Genomic DNA, 16,231 nt, shown 5'->3' with positions numbered 1-16,231 from the left:
CCTACCGAGAATCAAATCCCGATTCCTAGATCGTCCAGCTCGTAGCCTAGTCACTATACCGACTGAGCCGTTTATGCTCCTGAAGCGTAGATAGGTGTATAATATTAAAATGGGTCATGAAGGAATAGAATGTGAGATTGCGATTCTATTAAACAGGCTCAGGATCGGGTTCACTGGAGGTCTGATGTCAAAACGATGGTGTATTTTTAGAGTCCATAAATGTAATGACTTTCTTGACTAGAATAGCGACTGTTAGCTTCTTAAGAATGTCTCTGCCCCACGTACTTAGTGACCAAGAGAAATTACTGATAAAAAGATTTCTTGTCATTGGAACTGCCGACCTGAAAACACATTCCAGGCAAACTGATGTTTTCAAATGAAATCTCTCTTTCGTAACACAACAAAGGATTGAATTTGCTTTAGGACCGCTGATCTAGATGTATTCTTTATTTTATTTCAACGCTTCTCCATCACACGCCTTCAGATTGATACTGTTGATGTCTTGTATAAGATGGGCTGCCTACAGTGTCATGTCATTCATACCGAGGTCCTTAGCAATCGCTGTGTCAGTGTCTGTAACATTGAAATGTGTTATTTAAACATGGGAAACGTAAAGTCTTGTAGTCAGTTGGTACGGCTCTGAAGAAGCAGCTCTTTTACATTTGTTTTAAACCCCAGGAGCTTCATACTAGGCATACTTGCGCATGCGTGCAAACATGGAAGCCTGCCAAGCGAGGCTTCTTCTGTCCTGATGTCTGTGCAGGGGCTTAATTAATTTTGTTTTTACTTTGAGGCCTGTCTCGCTCCTCCAGCTGCTCACAGAGACAAAGACATGGCCTGCGAAATACCTACTCTTCCCTATTAATAGCCTAGTCCGTTTTATACAAATTAAGTGTATTTCTTAGAAAAATATTTGAAATTTATTTTGAGTAATTTTGAATTAGGAGCCCCGATATCTCAGTCGGTGTAGCGATGGGTTACGGTTTGGGCCGCCGGGGTTCGATCTCCGTTAGAGATAAGAGATTTTTCTGTTCTCCACAGTGTCCAGACCAGGTCCGGAGCCCACCCAGCCTATCAAATGGAAACCGCAGGGGTAAAGCGGGCAGGGAGTGAAACTGACCACTCATCTCCATCTAGTGCCGAGATGAAGAAATGGTGGAACTCTACCTCCACTTTCCCACACACCTTCAAGGTGCGATACTTAATTAATTAAGCACGGGGACGAATTTACCTTTTTTGTCATTTTCGGTTTGTCAGTTTTTCAAAGATTATTTTTCTAACATTACGAAATGTCGGTTATTTCTCCGTCCTTTTTGTTCCTCGTTACTTCTCATATTTTTATCAGTAGGGCAGATACGGCAAGATTATATACGAGTGGTCTTGTCTTGGTTTATTTAACGACGCTTACTCAGCTACATAGGTGTTACACAGAATCGGATGTCAGGGAGAATAGAGTTTGGAGGGAAGAGGCCGTGATATGTTTAACATTTTCAGGCCCTAAGCGCACAGTTGCGTGGGTCGTGTCATTGTAGGAGGAGGAGAAGGAGAGGATGATGGAAGAAGAGAAAATTAAGAACAATGAGAAGAGGAGACAGGAAGAGAAGAGAGAACAACAGAAGAAGAGGATATGTGGCAGTAGTATAAAGGTGGAGTAAGAGAAAATTCTTCACCTTTTGTGGGGCCCGAGGGTTCATTTCCGTGTTCACAAAAGCGTCCCGATAATTTCTATCCTAAGCCAGATAAATCCAATTCATACCCTATTTCTTTAAGATGCCTTCCTAATATCACCCCCCATTCTATGTAATACAGAGTAGCTCAGGAGTCAGTTAACCTAAAACATTGTCTCTGAACATTATGATGCCAGTCAACGGTATCACAGCGCTATGAGTTGTGCATTTGACAAGGAGGACATCGTTTCGAACAAGTTTCATAAATTCAGAGAGTAATAAAGAAATTTCTGGCGTATTTTAGTGTACATGTTGCCAAGCAGTTAACTGACTTTTAGGTCACCTTATATTTAAAAAACGTAACGAAGAGATCACAAACCTAAAACTGCTTATATCTGAAAGATTACAAACAAAAACAAACTCCGTGGTTTTAGTCTGCAAGCGACCGCCGCTTGTCAGCAAAGTTAGTGCCAACTTTTAGCGGATAGAGGGTGTCGCGTGGTCAGCGCAACGAATCCCCACGGCCGTTAATTTCGGTTTTCTAGACCGATATCTGAAAGATTAGCTATTCGAAATCAAACAGGAGTTATAACTCAAAATAGTTCCATTCTATGCAATGTTCTTTTTAAGTAAAACACAAACTACGGGGTTTGTGAGGCCTGGACCGCCTCTGTGGCCTAGTGGTCACAGTTCCTGGCTACAGATCCAGAGGTACTGGGTTCGATTCCCGGCGCTACCAGATTTTATGAGAAGTAGTGGGTCTGGAACGGGGTCCACTCAGCCTCGTGAGGATAACTGAGGAGCTGTTTCAAGGAAATAGCGGCTCCGGTCTAGAAAACCGAAATTAACGGCCGTGGGGATTCGTTGCGCTGACCACGCGACACCCTCTATCCGCAAAAGTTGACACTAACTTCGCCGACAAGCGGCGGTCGCTTGGTCGGTATAGTTCGCTTGCGGACTAAAGGCCACGGAGTTTGTTTTTATCTTTCGTTTGTTATATGCTTGTTGTGAATGATATTCCACTTCGGTTATAGGAAGTTTACGGGGTATAGTCTGTAGAATAACTTTTTTATGTCGCTCCAGGAAACACGTCCTATTTCAACGAGCCGTTTGACGGAGACTACAATGTGGGGAGCATTGCTGTTGCTTTCTATTCCGGCCTGTTCGCCTTCGGAGGCTGGAATTTCCTCAACTTCGTCACAGAAGAACTTCAGGATCCATATAGGTTTGTTAAAAATCGCCTCTTGTTCCAATACTGAATTCACAAACCCAGTGACATCAGAAATGAGAGTGTAGATATAATTCTTAATGATATTTTGATTGGCTGATTCTTTGGTTAACGAGACATCTCCAAACTTTGTTGCTTATGCTTACTTAAACCGTTCCTCTTATACTTTACCGTGTCGGGGTTGTTTCTTCATTTTGATCATTTTACAGACGGTAAGACTTCTTTGACGAGTGGTGAGCTTGTCGCAAGGCCTCTACTTAAACACAGGACAACACAAACACAGAATAAACACTTACACATAACCAAACATTCATACCTTGTGTGGGATTCGAACCCACGATCCCGGCTTCTGAACGAGCGAAGACAGTACATTCCTTAGACCGCTCGGCTACTGTGACCGGCTTGATGCTTATAAAGAGTCAAATTTAAGGATGATTGTAAATGATGAATTAGGTATGAAGTGGAAGGAATTGCCCCATGGCCTGTTCTCGAGTACGATTCCAAAATTTGCTGAGACAGAAGACTCACTCACTCGCTGACTCATGGAGCCGAGCCCTTGATGAGCCGCCAATTGTGCAGCTACTCAAGAATTTCCCAGCATTTTATGGAACCCGAAGGTTCATCGCCGTCTTCACAAGAGCCCTCCACTGGTCCCTATCCTGAGCCAGATCAATCCATACCATCCCATCCTATCTCCTATCTCTCTAAGAGCCATTTTAATATTGTCCACCCACCTACGCCTTGGTCTTCCCAGCGGTCTCCTCCCTTCCGGCTTTCTCACCAATATGCTATATGCATTTCCTCTCCCCCATTCGTGCTACATGCCGAAAGACAGTCTAAAGAATTTTAATATCTGGACACTGGACAGAGATTCGGTTCCAGCAGCGGAAATCACCGCGTATTTCACGATCATGGAATGAAGAAATTCCAGTGAATATTTTAAAATATTAGCGCCCGCCTTAAACATACCCGAGGATACCCAAGGTGCCTCCAGGCGCAATGTTGGCAACGTCTGATCTGTAATTCAAAACAAGAACATAACGGCTCAGAGTTCCGGCGCGGTCTGGCTTCAGAGACGGTCTGCGCTGTAACTCTTAGGCCCACATCCTGCCCAACGTGTTTTAAATTCATCGTGAGGCACTCACATATCCACACCGAACGAATCAAATGTTCAACCTCTTCTAAAACGCCGGATACGTCATTCTATTTACTCATACATAGCGTATTTAACGGCAGTGGTAGTAACTCGGATTAAATAGTGTCTGTGATTGGATGACAGTAAATAACGAACTGAAAATTATGTGGAAGGAAGCGGTCGCGGCCTAATTTAAGATATTACCTGTCATTTGTTGGATTTGAGGATAGCTACAAATCCAAATCAAGATAGTCTGTACCCCATACCGAGATTCGAAATAGGAGCCTCCTAATTTAAGATATTACCTGTCATTTGTTGGATTTGAGGATAGCTACAAATCCAAATCAAGATAGTCTGTACCCCATACCGAGATTCGAAATAGGAGCCTCCAGAATGAGAGCCAGAAGCGTTACATCTTAACCTTTTAATGTTTGCATCATATAGACTGCCTCTGTGGTCTAGTGGCCAGAGTGCCTGACTACAGGTTCAGAGGCTTCGGGTTCGATTCCCGGCGCTATCAGATTTTCTGATAAGTAGTGGGTCTGGAACGGAGTCCACTCAGCCTCGTGAGGATAACTGAGGAGCTACTTGAATGGAAAAGTAGTGGCTCGGGTCTAGAAAACCGAGCGGCTCTGCCGCTTTACCCTCCGGGTAACAACCCCCTTTAGCCATTGTCTAGCAGGTTGGGTGGATCCCAGAGCCAGAGTCTCTTGCCCCTACCAGTATGTTCCAATTCTTCATAACTCTCAGACAAAATGCCTACTTTATAACGAACAAACAAAACAATCAAACTCCGTGGTCTGTAGCCCGCAAGCGAACTATACCGATCGAGCTACCGCCGCTTGTCAGCGAAGTTAGTGCCAACTTTTGCGGATAGAGAGTGTCACGTGATCAGCGCAACGAATCCCCACGGCCATTAATTTCTAGACCGGAGCCGCTGTTTCCTTGAAATAGCTCCTCAATTATCCTCACGAGGCTGAATGGACCCCGTTATAGACCCGCTACTTCTCAAAATATCTGGTAGCTTTGGGAATCGAACCCGGGACCTCTGGTTCTGTAGCCAGGAACTCTGACCACTAGACCACAGAGGCGGTCGAGATGCTGACAATATCGCAAATTAAACCATACGTCAGTCAGATATCAAGAGTTCGCGCAGAGCAGATTGGCGTTAAATACACAACTTTGCCTTCGAAGCTTGAACTTTGAAGGTAGATCTGTTTGAAATTGGAGCTATTGATGCTGTTTAATTTAATTAGCTCCCATTTACTATGTAATAAGAACCTGGAACTTCCGAACCCTTACATCTCAAGTAAATTCAATTCTGCTTTTCAGAGCTACAGTTCGTTAGGTTCGACTGTTCTCAATAATCGCATCCTTCCCGTAAGCATTTCAGACTTTTCTTCCATTCAGTCTTACTGATGAAGCTGTTTTTGTTTGCAGAACCTGTTGAAGCATAACATCTTCTGTACACAAAACTGTAAGCGCCACGTCCTTTTCGGAGACACTCGTTTCATTTTGTATGTTCATGGTTTATTTAACGACGCTGCCAATAGTTCAGCCTATATAGCGTCGAATGGTAGGCTCATTAATAAATGATGAATTAGAAGGATGTGGAAGGAGACGTTCATGGACTACTTCAAGGTACTTTCCTGGAAGGACTCTGTACAATCACGAAAAAACCGAATTCAAGGTATTTGGGATCCCGATCAAGGTTTGAACCGAATACCTACCAAGTAGAAGTCTGAAGTGTTTGTATCTTACGTAAAGTTTCGCATGAGGAGGTATGAGGACTGGAGGTACAGCTCCACGAATTCATAACCACTTCGCTAACGTTTGTGTGTTATGGAAAGAATGAGTTGTGTGGGAGTATTTAAGAATCGTTTTGATTTTCATCATCAGTCGGTAAACGTAACGGAGAGGAAACAGGAGACATGATTGTAAACGGGAGGTTAATATTAAAATGGATCTATAATACAATGTGAGATATCTTGTATTGTCTGGTGCACTGAACGCATACACTGTTTCTACTGATCAACGTAAATATATACTTTTTTTTTTATTTTCGGTCAAATTTTATTTGTTACTTTTTCTCTCTCTGGAAAATTCAATATCTGTGAAAGAAACTTTACGTCGGACTCATCTGCAGATAGGAAACTTGTTACGTCGTGATACTGAGCAGGTTGGCATAGCGGTAATGACCTACATTCATATTCGGAAGGTGTCCTATATAAATCTTGGGACACCGTCTATCCATACTGATATTTTTCTTGGTTTTCCATAGCCCCTCCAAGTAACTGTCGTGACAGCGTTTCAATGAAGCGAGGACCGCTTTCCTGCAAATTCTTTCTAATTAATCTATCTCACAATTGACGTCACAGAGGCTAAGATATTGACAGTATCGTAGAATGACGCCCTCCGCCACCCTCCACACAAAAATATTAACGTCGTGACGGGGAATAAATCGGAAAGTCGAGAGGAGCAACAGGTTTCAACTATGCTTCTGCTTTAATACACTGTCTGGGAAGATATCGGAAGGAAAACTGTGTTCTCAATCTTTTCCCTCCGGCTACAAGCAAAAGATGCTCGCAGCTAAGCCTATCACGGCTCAGCAGACCGTGTATTACTGTAAGGTTGTATATGTATACGTGAACTGAATTCATGTTATTCTTCCTACCTGTTTGTGCTTCAAGGCGGAAGGTCGCGGGATCGATTCCCGATTAGGGCATTGGATATTTAATTGACCTAATGCTTCCAGCCACACTGTGACCCTGGGGTGGATTGCCGCTTCACATAGTAAAAAATGTAAAGTTGTCCCTGTGCGTAACTAATTAACCACTACGCCATGAAGGCGTATGGGGTGATGGAACTGTAGATCCTCATTTTCTTGACCTCGACACTAGCTGGAGGTGAATGGTCACGCCCCGGTCGCCTTACTCCTGGTGAAAGAACCCCCCGTACCCATTAGTTAGGAGGTTGGGTGGACCCCAGAGCCTATCTGGACGACGTGGAGAAAAGAAAATTCTTGACCCTACCGGGACTAGAACTCCGACCCCTCTGTCGTCCAGCTCGTAGCCAGTAGCTATACCGACTATGCTATCCCGGCTCCCCGCTGCTTCCAAATTAAAGGTGTAAAACTAGAAGCTATTATTCTTCTTCTTCAAGGTAGAAAACTCAGAAAATGGAGGCAGCTGCTAACTGCATAGCCCTGAAGACCACAACCAAAGCTTTCAAGATCTTCATAACCTCAGATCTTAATTTACAAAGAAACAGTATGCACGTAGACGAGATGACAAAAACTTGATCGGACAAGATTTCACCGCTGTTACCACAGTTTGCGGTCAGTTATATACATGAAAAAAAAGGAAGATATTGTATTTCAAAGTGTCACGGTACATTTAAAACTCACGTTACAGCGTGAAGTCTCAAAAACTCTGATTGTAAATCATTCCTGTAAAATTGGATCAGGTTTCTGTATCTTCAGTTCAGATATACCAGTAATGATGGTGGAAACGTGTTTCAAGTGCCTCTGTTAACAGCAAAAATCTCTCCTCGGCTTACGCTCTGCAAGCGGCCTTATCTTCTTTTTCTGCTCGATACTGCTCGTGTCTGGTGCTACCTAATACTGGATGATTCTCCTTTCGCCGACGCTACAAGCCATGGGAAGGGGCAAGTGGGTTGTTGAAACAGTGATATGGAAGTGAGAGTACATTTCCCATACGTCACTTGTGAAAATCAGTTTATTTTGTGTAGGTAGGGACCAGTGGAGGGCTCTTGTGAACACGGTAATGAACCTTCGGGTTCCATAAAATATTGGGAGGTTCTTGAGTCAGCTGAGCGACTGGCGGCTTCTCAAGAAGGACTTAACTCTACGGAATCAGTTAATTAGTTAGCCTTATTTATTTAGTTATGTATTTATATATTTGTTTTACTTATTTTATAAATTAAACGATGATATATCAACAGAATTTTCTCAGGCACTCTATAAGTGCCGTGGGTTATGTTACATGTCCTATTTACATAATGTCCTCACATTCAGCATACCTTAGAGTGGCGATGATGCTGTATTCGGACAGCATCTCGCGCTGGGAAAACCTGAGTGGAAGCCATTGTATCTGCTTTCCTGAAAACATCTACCTTATGCCTACTTATTTCTCAGGGATAGCATGATCTAGTCCACAAGTAGCGGATTTGCCCCTACAATGTCAAGATTGATTGTAAAAGTAAAAAACTAGCACGATTTGTCAGGCGATAACCACATGTCTTGTATTCAACATATAACTGGATTCTGACGTCCGGGACACCAACTGCCCTGCAGGGTTATTTCGTGGTTTTCTTCAATCCCTCCTGGCAAATAATGCCTTAAATTAGGCCACGACCGCTTCTATCCATATTCTTGTCATTCATTGGACCTGGAACGCGGTAGCATAGTTCAGGCACTATGCTACAAGCCGGAAGGTCGCGGTTACGATTCCCGATGAGGTCACTGGATTTTTCGGTTGACCTAATCCTTCCAGCCGCACTATGGCCCTGGGGTCGACTCAGTACAGAAATGAGTCCCAGAAATCTTCCTAGGGGTAAAGGGCGGCACGCGCGTAAGGCTGACAACCTCAGCGCCATCTGCGAGCCGATTGTGTAGAAAATGTAGGAGCCTCGACGTCTCACAACCCTGTGGGCCTCCACGGCTTGTTACAGGGATAGTTTTATCTTAGCTCAGTCATTCGATGCTATATAGGCTCAGTTACTATGAGCTTCATTAAATAAACTACAATGGTGATGAAAGAATTATTCGCTGAAGGTAAAGTTCTCTCTGTGTATAATTGAGTAGTTAAAAACCTTGAAAACATATGGGGATGGAGGTATAGCTCCATCATTCTTGATCTTGACACTAGATCGAGGTGAGTGGTCGGTTTCACGCCTGACGGCTTTAACCACGCCACAGGAAAATAACCACCGCTATCCATTGGATAGGAGTCTGGGTGGGCCCCAGAGCCGATCTGGACGAGAGAAAAAAAATCACTTGCCTCTGCCGGGAATTAAACCCTGCCATTCAGGCCGTAATCTGTCGCTATACCGACTGAGATAGCCCTTAATATACGAAATCGAATAAGATAAAATAAATTTAATTCGAGAAAAATAAATCGACTTCTCACTCTTGTGCAGTATCTTTTCGATTTATCCGGGCATTGTTCACAAATACCCTCATTCAGTCTGGTCAAGTTTCCTCCTCCAGAGATAGTTACAGGGAAATCCTTTCAGACTCCTCCTTATGTCACGAACAGCAAACAACCCCTAACCACTTCCCACGTACGAATCTTTACTGTGTACTCTCTTCTTCTCTCGTTTCCCTCTTTCCTTGATGTTTATTTTGCTCTGATGGATTATCATTGATAGTAGCCCCAGAGGAGCTAGGAAAAAAGCAGAGAGAATCGCTATCACTTAAAAGCGTTCCTTCTAGGCTTTATTAATAAAACATTGTTTCCCATTTGGTGGTATATAGAGCACTACAATCTCGTCCAAGTTCGAAGTGCAAAACATTTTCCAACCCACAACAGATCTAACACCTCTGTCGGTACTAAAGTTAAAACAGGAGAATCCCAGTACACGTAATTCATCGGTTCCTTCACTTTGCTTTATTACATATCAACTCTCTTAACCCTTTCAGCGCTTGTCTTTATTTAAATAAATATTCTTCTGTTGTATTCTTTTGAGCCGGGATAGTGCAGTCGGTATAGCGATTGGCTACAAGCTGGACGACCGAGGCGTCGGAGTTCGAGTCCCAGTATGGTCAAGAATTTTCTCTTCTCCACGTCCAGTATTCAGTCAGCAGTACCCAATTACCACAATGATAAGAGTTCTGTCTTCTGGTATATAACGCCGTGTAGTGTGAGCAAAGGCAACTGATGTTTCGGAGGAACATATCGCCTCCATCTTCAGGGTCGAAGAAGAAACCAAGCAAGAAACCAGCATGCTCTGTTTGCTACCTCTTTGTTGCTTGGCTTATTTTTCGATCCTGAAGATGGAGGCGACATGTTCCTCCAAAACATCAGTTGACTTTCATCAGACTACACGGTGTTATATCCCCTGAAGACAGCTGTTCATAATCACCGCTGTGAGAATCTCAGATCCGACAAGAGAATGATTTCTTTGTCATAGAAATCTCCCTCGAGCCATCTGGATTGCAATGCCAGTTGTGACGTTGATATACTTCACCGCAAACATGGCCTACTTCGCTGTCGTGTCCGGAGAAGAGATGCTTTCTTCTCCTGCCGTGGCGATGGTAAGTATCCACAAGAAATCAGATTTTCTGTACCTTAGGTATATACATTAATACATCATTTATTGCTGAAGAAAATGAATTATTACGTGTACAAATCCATTACCTCGGCCATTGTTGAACCAGAAACCAATTGAACTGGGAAGGTTTCACTTAAAACCTGGAGAGTTTATGATCGAAATTAGTGGTGAAACTCAATTCAGATTTTAAAGATCAGCAATGTTACAGAACTATTCACACACAAAAAACGGTTATCTTTTTTTTTCTGATTTTCTCAATGGAAAAATAAGGGGTCGCCTTACACAATATTCGGGCTTACACTGTATTCATCATGTCCAAAAGTATTTTACAACGAACTGTTCTTTCTAAATCGTTTGTACGTCAAGCAGCTTAAAAGAAATGATAATGTTTAATTTGGGCTTTTGAGTTTCACGGATGTGAAAGATTATTTCAACTCAGATTAATGCAAACATTCATCTCTTCTCACGTTTCCTGCTTAAACTCATTTAAAAATATGTAATTCACTTTAACACTCGTCACTTTAGATGCTAACGAATTCTGTTTCTACACAAATAATTTCATTATTTTTTTATAATCTTCGCCAAAATATAAAATTAAACATTAATTATATGGATTCGCATCGACGCGAAATTCGTGCAGCTCAAACCCGCGTTTAGAATTCCCAGTTTTTAAAGTACAAATTCACGAATTATTTGACAGATCTACCGAGCGGGTTGGTGTAGCAGTATCACTCTTATTCGGAATATGCTCGGTTCGTATCTTGGCCGGGACATCGGCTATCCTGAGGGTTTTCGAGGTTTCCCTCCAAGAAAATGCAGATGTAGTACCTCGATTAGGTCACAACGTCTTCTTTCCAAATTATCATTCATCTATCATCCATCATTTCGACGCTCTATTCCGTATTGAGGGGGTGGGTTTCCCCATGCACTTAGACCGGTTAGTGGTCCATTGTGCGTCCCCCTTTAATTTCTACTGTCTCCATACCCTACCAGTACTGGTGCTTACTATCAGCCCCTTACTGCCAGCAAGGTTCCAACCTCCTCTGGCATTGGTATCTAATAGTTAGTCCCTTTCTGTCAGAGAGGTCCCCCCTCCTCTGGCAGTGGTACCTAATACTCCCCCCATCTACCGGAGGAATTGGAAACTACTTGGTCGGGAAATGTTGCCTAATTTTGCTCAGAAGTCTCCTAGAGACATGAGGTCCTTTACGTGACGTAAATCTACGACACGGCACCCACGGCTTAAAGTCCCTCCCGGAGGACTTGTTCCCTGAATTTTTCCGCCCTTAAAAATTCTACGACCTCCGCCGGGTTTTTGAACCCGCGTACTACGAGTCACGAGGTGGGAAAGTTACCTCTAGACTACGGAGGCCGCTTCCGACGCTATATAGTCTAGCAAATTGAAATCATCATTAAATATCCCATAACCAAATGCGTTAACAATTTTATTCGTTTGTGAAGAAAAATCATCGGTTTGTGATTGCTAAGAATTGCATTCATATGCTCTCCTTTGTTTCGGACGCAGATGCAAACCCTATTCGCTGTAGTATGCATAGGCATAGAGCGTCATTGTCTACAATACTGGGAGACGTTAGACCAGGTCCGTCCAGTAAATCTCCACACCCCAGTTGACACTTTTATGTGACTTGAACATTTCTAATTGAGGATATGAGCCCCTTAACGAACGTAAACGATCCCGCCCTACTCCATATTTAGACCCAATTGCCAACTCAAATAATTTTACAATCACTTGAGTGTGGACAGTCAAATTCATTTCTGACAGCCCACTCAATAAAGGAGGTCTAAAAATGAATTGACACTGGTACAGATTAATATAACGACGACTTTTATCTTATGCTCTTTTGCTGTTGTATGTCAACGTTTCGCGTGAGTTTATTACCAGTTAACTCTATGAAGCAAAGTATTCGTTGAAACATTAAAAGTCAAAAAATTTCCCATCTTTTATGTATTTATAGCGTGTTTAACGACGCTGTTAATAGCTCACGTTATATAGCGTCTAATGGTAGCCTGTTCAGTGTACAGCGATTCTGATAATATTTAGATGGAAGCTGTCCTAGTCTAATGTGACATGTTAACCCAACATTCGCGTGGAGGAACTTGATGAAAATCACGAAAACCATAAGGATAGCCGGTTTTCTGGCCGAGATTCCAACCGATCACCACCGAAATACCAGTCAAAACGTTGCCGCTGAAACCGATCTGTGCTCATTTTCTCAACTTTTATTAGTAACGAAGGTTTCTTATGACAGCCATATCACTCCTGCTGCCGATCACAGCGGCCACGTGGTCTGAGGCATGAACTGCCATCAATCTCTCTAACACTGGGATCGTGGTTTCGAGTCCCACTGAAGGCATGGATGTCTTTATGTGTTTATTCTGTGTTTGTGTTGGTCTATGTGTAGGTAGAGGCTTTGTGACGGGCTCATCCCCTGTCCAAGGATTCTTAGAGATCAAGAAATTGAAAAACTTGCCAAGGACCAACAAAGGGCTGAAGAGCCATAATAATAATAATTCAGTTTAAGGTCTTTCATTCTGGTCCGTCACACTAACCAACACAAGCATCGCAACACACAGACAAGCAACATCAACTACCGACAGACGGCGCACATCAACAGCATCCCGAAGCAGAAAGATTGGGCCAAGCGGGAAAGAATTCTAGGGATTTTAAGAATTCTTACTTCAAATAACGAAGCATAATTTTACAGAATTAACGACGAATCAAATAAGAAAGCTACTGTGGTGTGTGAAAAACTTTTAGTGAACCGACACTCTGGGTAATTTTGACTATTTGTAATTATTTTAATTAACTGGAACGTGGCTATCTTGGACAAAGTGAAGTTTTGTGTGTTGGTGATTTCTTTTTCTACTATAAATGCCTCTGATGATGGCTCCGTGGTGAGCCGAAACATGTAAGGCAGGTGCTGACGAGGTGGAAAACTTAAAAAAGTGTCACATTTGACGGAAGGAACTTGATTGTTAATAATAATTCAATTCAATTCTTTATTATTTATGTGCTGAGTCAACAGCCGCAAGGCCAATTACAGGCAGAGCATAGGGTAGATACAAGTAATTACATTATAGACAAACACTACATAAAGTCAAAGACAAATTATTGGCAAGCACTGGAGGAAAACACACTAATGCAGACAAGTAAACTAGCAAACAACAATAATGATAATAATTTCATTAACAAAAATCAGTAATGCAGACACATAAACAAACAAATGATAATAATAGCCATAATAATANTGTCACTCCTGCATCATGTTCTGGGTTCAGGAGACTGGCTGTTCTGAGTGAACTTGTCATGGCTTACACAGAGCCTCCAAGATATATGGGGTAGTATTGTTTAATACGGGTCACGACCCCTTCCACATCCTTTTGACTGTTAATAAACAATACACGCAGTATAACTATATAGTATAGAAAGCGTTGTTAAATAGAATAAAAATCTGGAATTTTTCCTTTCGTGCATCCTTTGCACAAAATGTGTGAATGAACAAATAATGGTGAGAACATGTCTGACCGCCTGTTGCTGTAATCTACTATTGGTGATCTATACTAAAATTTGACAGGGTGAATTTGATTTTATTTCATAATTTTCAATATAATCCATATTCTGCATGAAGCTCAAATAAAATTGTATCAATTTTCAAAAAAATAAGTGGTATGTAACATGAAGGTCCTTATCTTCTGTCAACTTTTATTTGAGAAAGGTTTCACTGTGAAAATACAAGTCAAAATTGACTAAGCTATGGACTGGTAAACTGTGGTTCAATTCCTGTCAGAGTAACTTTTTTCTCTTTGCAACCATCTCTGGGGCCAACCCAGTGAGTTCCACAGACCCTTTTACAGGGAATAAACAAGGCCGTGCATAAAAGTGATCACTTCCATCTATAGTCAAATTCAGTGGAGCTATACCTCCATTCTCCCATAGTTTAATAAATATAATGACAGTTTTATTTCACTTTAGAAGAAAGAATGATTTCCAACCCCTATGTACGAGGGGGGACCCAAAAATAACCGGAAACGACCTGTTGCGCGCGCATGCTTTGTAGTTACGAGTTGTGCTGCTAGGTGGTGTTAGCTGGGGGTCTCCTGCCACTGTTAGTGAGCTGGCGTCATTCTGAGTTAAGTGGTTTGTCTGTGGTGCTCTGNGAAGGTTTGCACATGAGACGGGTGTCTGCAAAATTTGTTCCTTGCTTGCTCGGAGATGACCAAAGAGAAAACCGCGTGAATGTTTGCCGCGACTTGAAGAGTGAAGTGCAGTTTTCCCTAACAGAAAGCAAAATTTCACGCACACTCTTTGTTCCTTCTGGTCAGCCATCTCACTAATCGCCAAAGGGTTGAAACAGGAACGCACACAACAGAGCACCACAGACAAACCACTTAACTCAGACTGACGCCAGCTCACTAACAGTCGCGGGAGACCCCCAGCTAACACCATCTAGCAGCACAACTCGTAACTACAAAGCATGCGCGCACAACAGGTCGTTTCCGGTTATTTTTGGGTCCCCCTTCGTATGTAGTGTGATTAGCCTTCCAATAAACGAACATCAAGAACCATGAAACATGCAGTTGGAAGCGGAGTAACTGGAAAATATGTGTCTCTCAAATTGGAGTACACACTTCTACTCTTGTTAACATTTGAATTCTTCTAGACTTTTGGCAATAAGATGTTCGGTGAACTCCGCTGGGCAGTTCCAGTGTTTGTGGCATTATCCACATTTGGCGGTGTGAATGGAATTCTCTTCACATCAGGTCGTCTGTTCTTGTGTGGTGCTCAGGAGGGACATCTACCGTCTTTCTTCTCATTCATTCACATACGCAACTTCACACCAGTACCTTCCCTCATATTCACTGTAAGTAAACTTATCTCCATACTTAATTTCGTAATTAAGCACTATGCTGTGAAGGCATGTGAAGGAGTGGTAAGTGGCTACAGTAAAGTTATTCCTGCGTCCAAGTACCACATTTAAGCATATAGGGGGTAAGAAGGCAAGATTATTTGCATTCTATACCTCACACCGTGACAGATGCACATAGCTAGATGAACTATTCATGAGTTAGCCCTGCCTTCAGAAATATCTGGTATAGTAGCATGAAAATTACATAATGAGGGGTTTCATAATTTGTAGTTTTACTTGTCTATTAATCGAACACCTCTGTGGTCAGTGGTCAGAGTTCCTGCCAACAGATCAAGGGGTCCCAGGCTCGATTCCCGGCGCTACCAGATTTTCTGAGAAGTACTGGGTCTGGAACGGGGTCCACTCAGCCTCGTGAGGATACTTGAGCAGCTATTTCAAGGAAATAGCAGCTCTGGTTTAGAAAACTGAGATTAACTGCCGTGGGGATCTGCTGTGCTGACCACGTGACACTCTCTATCCGCAAAAGTTGGCACCAACTTCACTGACAAGCAGTAGTCGCTCAGTCAGTATAGTTCACTTGCAGACTACAGGCCACGGAGTTTGTTTGTTACCTGTCTATTAATATATTTCAGTTTAGATATTCATGCCCAAAGCATTACAACTTGTCTGATTGTGTTTGCAGTGTCTGATGTCTCTAGTTATGCTGTGTAGCAGTGACGTGTTTGAACTGATCAACTACTTCAGCCTCATCCTGTGGCTCTCAGTAGCGGCATGCATCGTGGGATTACTGTACCTCCGTTACAGTAAACCTAACATTCCACGTCCAATCCGGGTCCATCTAGCACTGCCTATTTCATTTCTAATTTGCTGTATCTTTTTGATATGTATACCAGCAGTGGTAGAGCCAGTAAATACAGGTAAGGATACCTATATAGACAGTGTCTGAGAAATGACAGATTACCGTGTTTATGGTCAACTTAATTACACCGATTATATGTGACTGCTAACACAACAAACA

General features: G+C 42.5%; 1 protein-coding gene across 1 annotated transcript in view; it reads left to right on the top strand.

Moving 5' to 3' along the window:
* LOC111866608 (large neutral amino acids transporter small subunit 1) overlaps nt 1-16,231 on the top strand; it is a 28,848-nt gene that overhangs the window by 7,956 nt on the left and 4,661 nt on the right. Inside the window, exons 3-6 of the mRNA XM_033752351.1 lie at nt 2,751-2,892; nt 10,184-10,307; nt 15,007-15,207; nt 15,896-16,130. Of these exons, the coding sequence (XP_033608242.1) occupies nt 2,751-2,892; nt 10,184-10,307; nt 15,007-15,207; nt 15,896-16,130 (702 nt within the window). The remainder of the gene's footprint in view (nt 1-2,750; nt 2,893-10,183; nt 10,308-15,006; nt 15,208-15,895; nt 16,131-16,231) is intronic.

Source organism: Cryptotermes secundus, unplaced genomic scaffold, assembly GCF_002891405.2.
Source record: "Cryptotermes secundus unplaced genomic scaffold, Csec_1.0 scaffold704, whole genome shotgun sequence".
Taxonomy (NCBI): domain Eukaryota; kingdom Metazoa; phylum Arthropoda; class Insecta; order Blattodea; family Kalotermitidae; genus Cryptotermes; species Cryptotermes secundus.
Note: the sequence above shows the minus strand (reverse complement) of the source record. Positions and strands in the feature narration are given on the sequence as shown.